The 12,150-nt window shown below is 41.0% G+C and overlaps 1 protein-coding gene across 2 annotated transcripts in view; it reads right to left on the bottom strand.

Annotated features, from left to right (window-relative positions):
• Nucleotides 1-4,178: 4,178 nt before the first annotated feature.
• Nucleotides 4,179-12,150, bottom strand: part of LOC132393476 (interferon-induced GTP-binding protein Mx-like) — a 52,546-nt gene continuing 44,574 nt past the window's right edge. For both annotated transcript variants that reach the window (XM_059968754.1, XM_059968755.1), the window contains exons 13-15: nucleotides 10,113-10,189; nucleotides 7,247-7,477; nucleotides 4,179-5,715 (exon numbers count right to left, since the gene is read on the bottom strand). In XM_059968754.1, coding sequence (XP_059824737.1) covers nucleotides 5,491-5,715; nucleotides 7,247-7,477; nucleotides 10,113-10,189 — 533 coding nt within the window. In that variant the 3' untranslated portion in view covers nucleotides 4,179-5,490. The remainder of the gene's footprint in view (nucleotides 5,716-7,246; nucleotides 7,478-10,112; nucleotides 10,190-12,150) is intronic.

Below are 12,150 nucleotides of genomic sequence, written 5' to 3'. Positions count from 1 at the left end.
CTTCTTGGTCTGTTTTGGTCCATGGGCATAACTCTGCTAAGTTTTATGAAAGGGTGATTTTTACTACCAAGGTGGTCTCCATTGCCAATTCTTTCCAATGCCCCAGTTCAATCCTCAAACTGCTTTCTATCCTCCTCCATTAATACAACGTAAAATGCCATTTTTATTTTCTTCTGAAGGTAGCTCTAGAAGATTACCTCCCTCTCTCTCCCTCTCTCTTTAGGCAATGGATACTCCATTGTCCAGTCAATATGAACAAGAGGTACGGCCATGCATTGATCTCATCGACTCGTTGAGAGGATTTGGTGTGGACAAAGACCTGGGGCTTCCAGCCATCACACTGATTGGCGATCAGAGCTCTGGGAAGAGCTCCGTCTTGGAGGCCCTCTCTGGAGTGTCCCTTCCCAGAGGGAGTGGTAAGAGACTGTTGGAGTCGATCATTAACTGTTTGTCTGTAGATTTATTTGTTGTACATAGATGCCCTACTCATAGTCAGAAATCCTGTAGCAGTTAAGGATGGTGCTGCAAATGCATAGGTCATGCCTTTTCTTTCAATGACTCCCATAGTTTTTTGAGTATTTTATGGCTATCTGGAGAAGACAAATATCAGAGTTGTATTTTACATGCGTACTTTTACAACAAAATGAACCTTTGAACCTTTTAAAACTTTCAAGGAATATCTCATCAAAACAGGCTTGGATGTCACAAGATGGGAACAGCTGGCCTTCTCTCGTCTTACTGGTGGCTAATCTTCCATCAAGTGGAAAGTGTCTTTGAAGAAAAGCACCTTTCCCTCAAGAGTGAAAAGAAAGAGCACAGAAACAAAAGAAGCCCTGGACAGGTCTTTGACAATAAACACATGGTTCTAGGATCAGATTATTAGACATTAATGAATTATAGCAGAGATAGTCTTTCAAAGGAAAGATTGACAATCATTAATATATTCAACCACCCATCACTGTGTTACTACTAGCTCAATAGTAGCCAATGCCTTCTCACATAGATTTTCAAACATATCTAGAACTGAAGGTAAGTGGCTTAACGATTAGTGATGTAATCAAAACTGGGATTTAATTGGGTATAATTTGATTCTGTAAATGTTTCTAGGGAGAAACATGTTTTATGTGTTTGCTCTCACTTAGCAACATTGCATCAGACTCTCATTGTGTGCTCTACTCAATAACTTCATTGGAACATGAAGCAGCAACTGTAGTGTTGGCCCTGCTATTCAAAACAAGTTCCTTCTTCCTGTGTTCCGGGCAATTGTCCTCCTAATAAACATTTAGGAGTAAACATGTACTGAATTACATTTCCTTATTGAACTAACTCAATTGCTGAAGCTGCTGCCATTGCTCTAAGTGGAAAAATACTTCAGTCCTTCTGTCTAATACTCCTTTATATTACTAAGAGTGTCAATAGAAGAAGATGAGGTTAAATGGAAGGAGATTTTTAAGGTAATCGTTACAAATAATGGAAGTTCATATAATAAGTAAATAAGCGGTGTGTCTGTAGGTTTTATCAGTTGAGTAGCAGGTAGATTTACAAAGGGCTTGTTTAATGAGAATACTACGACTAGCCAGAGTAGATCTGATTGGCCAGTATCTCTGTCAATCAAGATTTTCGTTTATTCTGGGAACGTAGACCTCGACGGCAACCATGGCACATAACTGGTTTATCAGACATTTTCTGCTAATGTTCAAACATTCTGGTGTTTCTGGGGTCACATAAACATAAGACTGAGAAAGGATAGATGATTTCCATTCCCAGCTGTAAACATTCAGTAGTTAAATGGTCACCATTTTGATTCTAGACTTTAATGTTGTTTAAAAGCTCAACTGAATGACACTATCAATATCTTCTCTCATCTTAATTCATTTTTCAGTTAAGATAGTCTTTTAAAAGTAAATCGTATTCCATTGATGATTATTTGTTGTGCTGATTTGTTTTCACCTGTTATGAACCACAGTTTCAACACCTGGCAAGGTACGTAATGTACTGGGAATCTGTGTGTTGTGTACTCAGGTATTAATAGTTGGAACAGTAGGTGATGTACTGGGAATCTGTGTGTTGTGTACTCAGGTATTAATACTTGAAACAGTAGGTGATGTACTGGGAATCTGTGTGTTGTGTACCCAGGTATTAATAGTTGGAACAGTAGGTGATGTACTGGGAATCTGTGTGTTGTGTACTCAGTTATTAATAGTTGGAACAGTAGGTGATGTACTGGGAATCTGTGTGTTGTGTACTCAGGTATTAATAGTTGGAACAGTAGGTGATGTACTGGGAATCTGTGTGTTGTGTACCCAGGTATTAATAGTTGGAACAGTAGGTGATGTACTGGGAATCTGTGTGTTGTGTACTCAGGTATTAATACTTGAAACAGTAGGTGATGTACTGGGAATCTGTGTGTTGTGTACCCAGGTATTAATAGTTGGAACAGTAGGTGATGTACTGGGAAACTGTGTGTTGTGTACCCAGGTATTAATACTTGGAACAGTAGGTGATGTACTGGGAATCTGTGTGTTGTGTACTCAGGTATTAATACTTGGAACAGTAGGTGATGTACTGGGAATCTGTGTGTTGTGTACCCAGGTATTAATAGTTGGAACAGTAGGTGATGTACTGGGAATCTGTGTGTTGTGTACCCAGGTATTAATAGTTGGAACAGTAGGTGATGTACTGGGAAACTGTGTGTTGTGTACCCAGGTATTAATACTTGGAACAGTAGGTGATGTACTGGGAATCTGTGTGTTGTGTACTCAGGTATTAATACTTGGAACAGTAGGTGATGTACTGGGAATCTGTGTGTTGTGTACCCAGGTATTAATAGTTGGAACAGTAGGTGATGTACTGGGAAACTGTGTGTTGTGTACCCAGGTATTAATACTTGGAACAGTAGGTGATGTACTGTGAATCTGTGACTTTGTTTCTCGTAGTGTCATGCGATGACCTTCCCCAACAGTATAAAAGCAACCGCGCAGATTACTCCAGAGACACACGTTGAGAGGCACACTTTGGGACAGACCCACTTTGGTGGAGAGTCATTAGTGAGGGTGAAGAGTGCAAGCTTCGATCGAACCCAAGAGGGACTGGGTAGTTGATAACGCTGTGCTCTTCAGAAGTGACTGACATTTCATAATCTAAACGTGGAATTCCGGCACCCACTTTGGTGACCCCTGCAAAGTCTCGGGTGTGCAGTGACCAGTCCTGGAAAAGGGACTTCTGTCAGTTACGTGGTGAAATTCTCACATTTTGTGGACTCTTTGAAACAGACTGCATCGTGAACCCGCTTCCACTGTAAAGGGACAGTGGCCACTGTGTGATATCAGAGCTTGAGAGGTACAGTGTCTCTGCTGAATCGCCTTCGGAAAGGTATGGTGGCTGTTCCGGCGTATCTCTGTGAGACTCACATCTTCACTGTATTTTGAATCTCCGTCTTCAAGATCATCACTTCGCTACACTTTGAAACTATAAGTCTCTCCTATCAATACCCTCGTGAATCCCTTGAAAATTTCTGAACTGACATTCTGAGACTGTGCTCCAGTAAGACCCTGGTAAGAATCGTTTCTAAGTTTAACAATCTTGGAGCTATAGACGCATAGCACTGTTAACATTGTTTTAAGTTAGTTGCTTGTTTAATTTTCTATGTTTCTGCTTGAGCGTTAATAAACTTAGTTATTTTGCAATAATTCCTTGACTCTATTCCAGATCCATTGCTGCTGGTTCCATGTTACACACATGACTCAAAAACATTACCTTCAAAATAAATTTTTGGTCCTAATTGATATCCAACAATATTTTCCTTGTGACAGGAATTGTAACCAGATGCCCACTGGAACTGAAGCTAAAAAGAGTTAAAAAGGAGAATGTTTTGAAGGGGAAAATCAGCTACAGAGATTATTCAAAGGAACTCAGCAGTGCAGCTGAGGTGGAAGAAATTGTCAAAGGTATGTTCCAAAACATTGCTGTGTAGGACCAGCTGTGGATTCAAAATTAATGATAAATTGGGGTTTAACATTGCCACGATGTGTGCTGACAATGTCAGAACCCAAGTGCAGAGGAAAGACAAACTCTGATGTAGAGATGATGACCAGAGTTTATTTATAAGAATTCCAACGGAACATTAGTGTCTCGACACTGCAAGGCATAACATTCTCAAAACTAGGACCCCACAATTAGTGCTCACCAGGCGTCCACTTAAGTAATATGGAATCCGAGCCTATCGACATAATCTTAACAAGTGAAAACAGAAAACACTAGGAGACAGCATCACAAAAGAGAGGTTGCTTGAGAAAAATGCAAGGAGCCCTAAACAATTAATAACTCTTATTAAACAACAATTATCCAATTCGAGTACTTTAAAAAAAATCAGAGCCCCTCACTCTCCTGCTCCCTGAAAAGGTCTGAAGAGCTCATTGCAAACACATCATAATACTGTAAAAATTAATTTAAAATATTGTGAGAGCCAGCTACTTTTTTCTAAGTTAAATATGGCATGCTCAGGTCTTGTGGCAAAATCACCGTTTTCTCTCAGTAATCATCAATAAAAAGTCAGGAGAAATATGGTTTTGGGCTTTGATGCAAGTCTCTTTAATACAAATCATTCTATCAAATGTTTATTCTGGTAAGCGAGTGAGGACTGAGGCTTTTAAAGATTGAATTTTTAACTCTATTTGTCATATGTGCATGAAAACATCAAAACATGCAGTGAAATGCCTGCAGTCCAAGGATTCTGCTGGGGTCAGTCTCAAGTATGGATTTGCTTCTGACACCAGTAACCACCTAGCTGTAGTCCTACTCCCTGCGCATCTGTGAACAGTTGGGATTGTACTGTAACTCTTCACTTAAATGATTATTAACACTTCTACCTTCCAATAGACTGAAGTATTTCAGTGTTTCGCGACGTCATTAACTCTCAAAACATGTAAACGCAGAGCGGGTCTGAGGAGGAGATGGGATTAAGCTTGGTCAGAGCATCAGGAAAGGTGAGAAAAAAACAAGTGCTGACTATTAATTCAGTAGAATAAAAATGGGATAATAGACACATTAATGAAATAGTCTTTTATTGAATCATAGAAACATTAAATGCAGTTCAATTTAATGCATTAGTGGAAGGTCTCATTACCACAGCACAGCCCTGTGAGGCTGTTCACTGGGACCAAATTCATACTGAATATATATTGCAATCACTAAATATAGATTTCGAAGAGAACATAGTTTAAAAATACCAGAACATTTGCATTGCTCACCTACAAGAAGTTGGTGGCTAGAGGTAAAATATTGTTCTGTTTGCAATTTTTGCATAATAGAAAATTCCTACATTGAACCTATACCAAAACCTAAATGGAAACTACTGAACCCAGTGGAAATTTTTCATAATGTTTTAACTATATTCAGCTTCTTTCCACATACATGGGCTATCAACAGCTATTGCTATTCATTCACTAGTTTATTTAATGTTCACTCTATCTAACAGCAGGATATTTCCTGTTAATGCATGGTCAAGGCCTCACTAGCTCTTTTCAGTCTCTTCAGGCGGTTGGAGAGGAACTGGCGCTTCTCGAAGATACCCGCCTCTTCCATCAGCAATATCTCAATCTGATTCCTGTGCTGCAGCAACAGCAACATTTTATGTTGCAGCTTGTCTGCGAACTCTTGCAGCAGGTGAAAGTTAATGGCCATTGGCACTATATCAGCCAGTCGTTTCAAAGCAATCTGAAATATAAAGTGGATCCATCATCAACCTTCTGCGAGTCTTTGCTGCAAGTGAGGGTTGAGGCTTTTAAAGATTGAATTTTTAGCTTTATTTGTCATATGTGCATGGAAACATCAAAACATGCAGTGAAATGCCTGCAGTCCAAGGAGTGTGCTGAGGTTAGTCTCAAGTGTGGCCTTGCTTCTGGTGCCAACAAAGCATGTCCCCAACTCACTAACCTTAACGGTCTGCACACCGAGAGGAATCCCCCACTGTCACAGGGAGAATGTACAAACTCCTCACTGGCAGCAGTGGAAATCAAACCCAGATTAGTGATCAATGGTGCTGTAAAGCACGAACTGCTAGGCTACCAAGCCACCCTTTTGAAGTACCTTCTGTATTTTGGGTGTACAACGTTGTGGTATTATGACGTACTAAGGAAAAGGTAAGAGAGACAATACACTGTACTATATTAACCAGGTTTATCAGAGTCTTATTTCCTGGTAGCAGAGGATTTTTTGCAGACTCAAGTGAACATTTTCCAGTTTGTCTGTAAAAAGGGTTATTTTTCCTCTTTTTTTTAGGTCTCTCTTTTCTTCTCAATGTGTCTGGGGTCCTGTCGGAGTCCTTGGTCTACAGCTTTAGCTCAGACTATGGTTTTCCACGCACAGTGAATTCCTGTTTTCAGACTCACTGTGTGGCCTGGTATTTCCATATCTTCAGGTGTGGCCTGGAAGATGTGTGCCTTTGGAGTGTAGCCCTGTGGACAACCTGAAGACCCCATCACTCAATCTCTCTCTTTCTCTTGATGGGGAGTAAGAGTGATCCTCAAGTCGGGGAACTCGGACAGGCAACATGGCAGATTGTAACATTGAAACAGAGAGCTGATTGTCTCCCCTCTTGTTGTTGCAGGAACAATAAATCTCTGCCACTTGCTAGTGAGGGGCAGAGCCTGTCTGAGATGTTGAAATGTTGCGATGGACGTAGTTCCTGACGAACTCCAGATCGTGGTTTCTGGGGGCTTGCTTCTGATTGTATGGTAGGTGGTGGGGGGATTTGATGCTTTTGCTGGACCAAGTGGGGGGAAGGGGGAGAGTTGATGCTTTTGCTGTTGCCTGTGAACGGGAGGGGGGGATTGGGCTTTGCAGTTCTAACATTTTCTGCCATTCATTCTTTGGGTGTTTTTTCTGTTCTGTGGATGTCTGTGAAGAGTAAGAATTTCAGCCTGTATATTGTATACATTCTCTGATATTAAACTGAACCATTGAATCAGAACAGCGTCTCATAAACATTCTCAGCAACAATCCAACCACACAATTCGGATGGGTGAAGAGGTTTCTGCTAAAAATAACTTGGGCATCTTTGGTCTTTAATACCAGTTTATTTTGTTCCTGGAAGCACTTGCTGCTCAGTACCCTTAGGCTGTGGTGACCTTTGCCCTCCTCCTGTTCACAATGCTGTGTACATGCAGACCAATCAATCTAGACCTACTGAAGGGAGTAGCGTTAAGTATATTGTTAAAAGTCTAGTTGTATTAGTTGGCTAACTCACCTTATAATAGGCCTTCAAATGTGCTGACAATCCGGCCATTTGTGTGTTTTTAACAACATTCTCTGAGGTTTCTTCTTCTTCATCTGATTCTTCATATGTGTCCTGAACCCACTTCAGCTTTTTGCAGTAAATTAAGTCCTGAGTGTAGATCAGGCTTTCCATTTTGAACAAAGTATTCAGCATTTTCTCCGCTTCCATTTCCTGTTCCTCCTGAATATCATCGATCATTTTCTGCAGAAGACAGGTTGTTTGTAAATATAGGTTGAGTACCCCTTATCCAAAATGCTTGGGCCAGAAGTTTTCAGGATTTTAGATTATTGTTTTGAATTTTGGAATATATAATTGAATATCTTGGGACCGCCATAATTTCCAACTCTGAATTTATGTGCTACTATTAAGCAGTCTTTGTCTTACACTTGTTCATCATACATGTCCTGCTGCAGCGTTAGATTTTCATCAGCGGCTATCTGATCAATAAATTTCTCTGCTGTTTCATCATCAACATACATTTTATCACCACAAATCTTTAAACAGTCAATACTGTGCCTTTTCTTAAATTTCTGTAAACAGCTTGTTGAATATTCACAATTACTTTCAATTTTCAGTTTGCCATGAAAGAAATTTGCTTCTTTCATGATCAGCAGATGTTCACTCTGACGCTAATGAATCCATTCTTTCAATACATAGTTGAGGTCTTCATTTTTCACTTTATTCAGCGTTTTTCTATTTTTCATTATGTTCTGTTCATTACAACTGGAGGTCCCTTTTCAGAGCTGTCTGTGGTGTGCAAATATCTGCACAATGTCTGGGAACCTTTTCAGCGCCTTGAGGAATTTACCATTTGTGACATCATGTCAGCACTCAAAACAACTTTGGATTTTAGAGGTTTTTGGATTTGGGATTTCACATAAGGGATACCCAACCTGTACTTTGCTAGGACTTTACAGATGATTTGCGTCAATGCCAGACTTGGCTATGGGTCAAAGACCACTGCCAGTGTTATTCACTCCCACTCAAGTTAGTCCCGGACTTGGAGAGAGTTGCTTCTACCCAGGGTATACTGAGTGAGATGTTGGTGCATATCACTCTCCATTGGTGGGCCGTGTGGAGATCAACAGCAGAGTGTGACCATGCTGGGATTCCCCTTCATTATCTGTTGCTTCTCCCAGACCTCACCAAGCTAGCATGGCTTCAGATCACTACTTTCTCAGTGATAGGAATGGGGATTCTGCATTACCAGTTACAGGGGAAAAGGTACGTAGCAGTGTATTTTCATAACTTATTTCATTTCATATTAAAAGTACCATAAGATTTATGAGAAGAAAGCTATTCAGCCCATCATGTCTGCTATGTCATTCATTACTGATTTATTCTTCCTTTTCGACCCCAGTTTCCTGCTTTCCCTCCATAACCATTGGCATCCTTGCTAATCAAGAACCTAGCAACCTCCACTTTAAATATACCCAGTCACCTGTCCTTCACAGCTACTTGCAATGATGAATTCCAGAGATTTACCAACTTCTGGCTAAAAAAACCTCATTATCTCCGTTCTAAGTGCCTCCTCCCCAGGGCACCACTGCTCAGTACAAGAGGTCATGGCATTAAGGTAAGGGGAGGGAAGTTCAAGGGGGATATTAGAGGAAGGTTTTTTACTCAGAGTGGCTGATGCGTGGAATGCACTGCCTGAGTCGGTGGAAGCAGATACACTAGTGAAGTTTAAGAGATTACTAGACAGGTATATGGAGGAATTTAAGGTGGGGGTTATATGGGAGACAGGGTTGAGGGTCGGCACAGCATTGTGGGCTGAAGGGCCTGTAATGTGCTGTACTATTCTATGTTCTATGTTCTAAAGGGATGCCCTATTCTGAGGCTATGCCTTCTGGTCCTAGACTTCCACATCCACAACATCTATGCCTTTCAATGCTTGGTAGGTATTTGATAGTTGGTTTTCTGTCCCCTTCGATGATATTGCCTTCCCACACACACTTTCAAAGTGCATTATTCACATAATCTCATTAAACTATACCTAGCAAGACTTTTCTCTCAAAAACTACAACTGGTCTTTTGAGTTACTCTAGTTGCAAACTGAAGAACATATGGAACGAGCTGCCAGAGGAATTAGTAGAGGTCGATAAAATTGCAATATTTCAAAGATAATTGGACAGGCACATAGATTTGAGGGAGATGGGTCAAACACAGCCAAAATGTAACACTTCACACCCGAGTTAAATTCCACCTGCCATTCCTTGGCCCACTTTCCCAGTTGATCAAAAGACAGCTGTACCTTACATAACCGTCACTATCTATTATAATACCAATTTTTTCAGTCGCGATGAAGGGTCTCGGCCTGAAATGTAAACTGTTTGCTCTTCTCCATTGATGCTGCCTGGCCTGCGGAGTTCCTCCAGCATTTTGTGTGTGTGTGTTACTCGGCTTTCCAGCACCTCTTGTTTGTACTATTTGTTCTGTGTCATTTAAAAATTTACTAAGCATGTCAACTACATTCTCATCCAAATCCATAACAGTGGACTCAGAATCAATACTTGTGGCACATCTCTAGACAGAGTTTTACAGTTTTCCAAGCGTTTCATTGTTGCTATTACTTAGATTGCTTTTCTTTAATTACTCCATATTTTGTTTAAGTTAGCTGAGATTCAGTTCTCCAGTAGCTGAGGTGAGATTTGAACTCATGCCATTAGATCACCGATCTCAACCTCTAGAGCTCCTCAATTCTTTCTAAATATTACCAGTCATTTTCCCTGGGAGATTCTGCTTTTCAGATTCAGCATCCTCTGATGGATTTCAGACACATCACTCATTCCCAACCCTTCACTAATGGAAAAACAGATGTCAACTATCCACGTACCTGGACCAATCTCAGTAGGTTCGGCAGACCTTCAAAGTGCCACAAAGTCATGTTTTTAAGCACTCTCTGGACCTGGGCTGTAGAGAAAATAAGAGTGAAGTCAATCAGAGAATTATAATGTATTGATTGTGTTTTAAATGACACAAGTAAATCCTGCTTATAAGGCAAAAGCACTGTCATTCAATGGCCACTCTATTAGGAACACCTGGACACCTACTCGTTAAAGCAAATATCTAATCGGCCAGCTCAATGCATAAAGCTTGCAGACATGGTCAAGAGGTTCAGTTGTTGTTCAGACCAAACATCAGAATGGGGAAGAAATGTGATCTAAGTCACTTTGACCATGGAATGATTGTTGGTGCCAGACAGGGTGGTTTGAGTAGTTATGAAACTACTGATCTCCTGGGGTTTTCACACACAGCAGTCTTTAGCATTTTCAGACAATGGTGTGAAAAACAGAAAATCATCCAGTGGGTGGCAGATCAGTTTACAAAAATACCTTAATGAGAGAGGTCAGAGGAGAATGTCCTCTGAAACTGACAGGGAGGTGACAGTAACTCAGATAACAATGCGTTACAACAGTGGTGTGCAGTTTGAAGTAGTAAAGGAGTAAAGAAGAAGTAATCAGATAGGGCAGGACAGTAGACTCTGGGAGAAAGGGAGGGAGGAGGGGAACCAGAGGGAGGTGATGGGCAGATGAGGAAAGATGAGATAAGAATGGAGCGAGAAGGGGGAATGAAAAGAGAGAAATTACCAGAGATTAGAGAAATTCCAGGGCCTGAGCTGCTGAGCTCTTCTAGCAATTTGCATGTGCAAAATGTCGAGCATCTGCAGAACCTATTGTACTAACTCAAGGAAATCTGCAGATGCTGGAAATTCAAACACACACAAAATGCTGGTGGAATGCAGCAGGCCAGGCAGCATCTATAGGGAGGAAATAGATGCTACCTGGCCTGCTACGTTCCACCAGCATTTTGTGTGTGTAACCTATTGTGCATATGATTTCCATCCTCTTCCAAATGCTCAGACTGTGCCATTTAGAATTCTACAGTTCAAATGAATGATCCTGTGTTGTTTTTATTTATCTCTAGACTAACGCTCAGTGATGAAATTCCTCTCATCAGATTCCTCCTCCTCCAGTCGTAAGACCATCATACACAGGAGCAGAATTAGGCATTCAGTCTATTGAGTCTGCTCCACCATTCTGTCATGGCTGAGCCCAGATCCCACTCAACCCCATAGACCTACCTTCTCACCATATCATTTGATGCTCTGACTGATCAAGAAATGATCGGCTTCCACCTCAAATATACCCACGGACTTGGCCTCCACTGCAATCTGTGACAGAGCATTCCACAGATTCACTACTCTTTCACCAATCAACTTCCCAGCTCTTTACTTCACCCCAGCCCCACTCCCAGTTTCACCTTTCACCTGGTGTTTCTTCCTCTCCTCCCCTGACCTTCTTGTCCTGACTCCTCATCTTTGTTTCTCCAGTCTTGATGAGGGGCTTGGCCTGAAACGTTGATTGTACTCTTTTCATTCCGATGCTTCCTTGCCCGCTGAGTTCCTCCAGCATTTGTGTGTATTGGTTAGAAAACTTAATGTTGAATCCGTCGATTTGGAGGCTACCCAGATGGAATATGAGTTGTTGCTCCTTCAGGGGGCAGGTACTCTCACCATATTTAACAAGGACAAGCAAGGACTTGAAATGCTGTGACATATAAATCTACAGTGATAGTCCAGGAAAGAGATGTTATTGTGGTGAGGTTCTTGATGGCCAACACAGTCCATTTCTATAATGTATGATTCATTGAGAAAGAGGTCATTCATCCTTTCAACTTAATGCTGGCAATCAGTTTTGTTTAATTTCTCCACTCTTTTGTTCTATCCTTGTGAATTATTCACTCTCGGCTGACCATCCAATTCTCTTTCTAAGGAGTAACTGACAGTTCAAAATCCTCACATTGCCTCTTAAATTTTCTCCCCATTAACCTGAGATCTTCCACCCCTGGTCCTTGAGCAATCACCTAATGGG

This window comes from Hypanus sabinus, chromosome 4 (assembly GCF_030144855.1).
Source record: "Hypanus sabinus isolate sHypSab1 chromosome 4, sHypSab1.hap1, whole genome shotgun sequence".
In the NCBI taxonomy this organism is placed as follows: Eukaryota; Metazoa; Chordata; class Chondrichthyes; order Myliobatiformes; family Dasyatidae; genus Hypanus; species Hypanus sabinus.
This window is presented reverse-complemented; position numbering and strand designations above follow the sequence as displayed.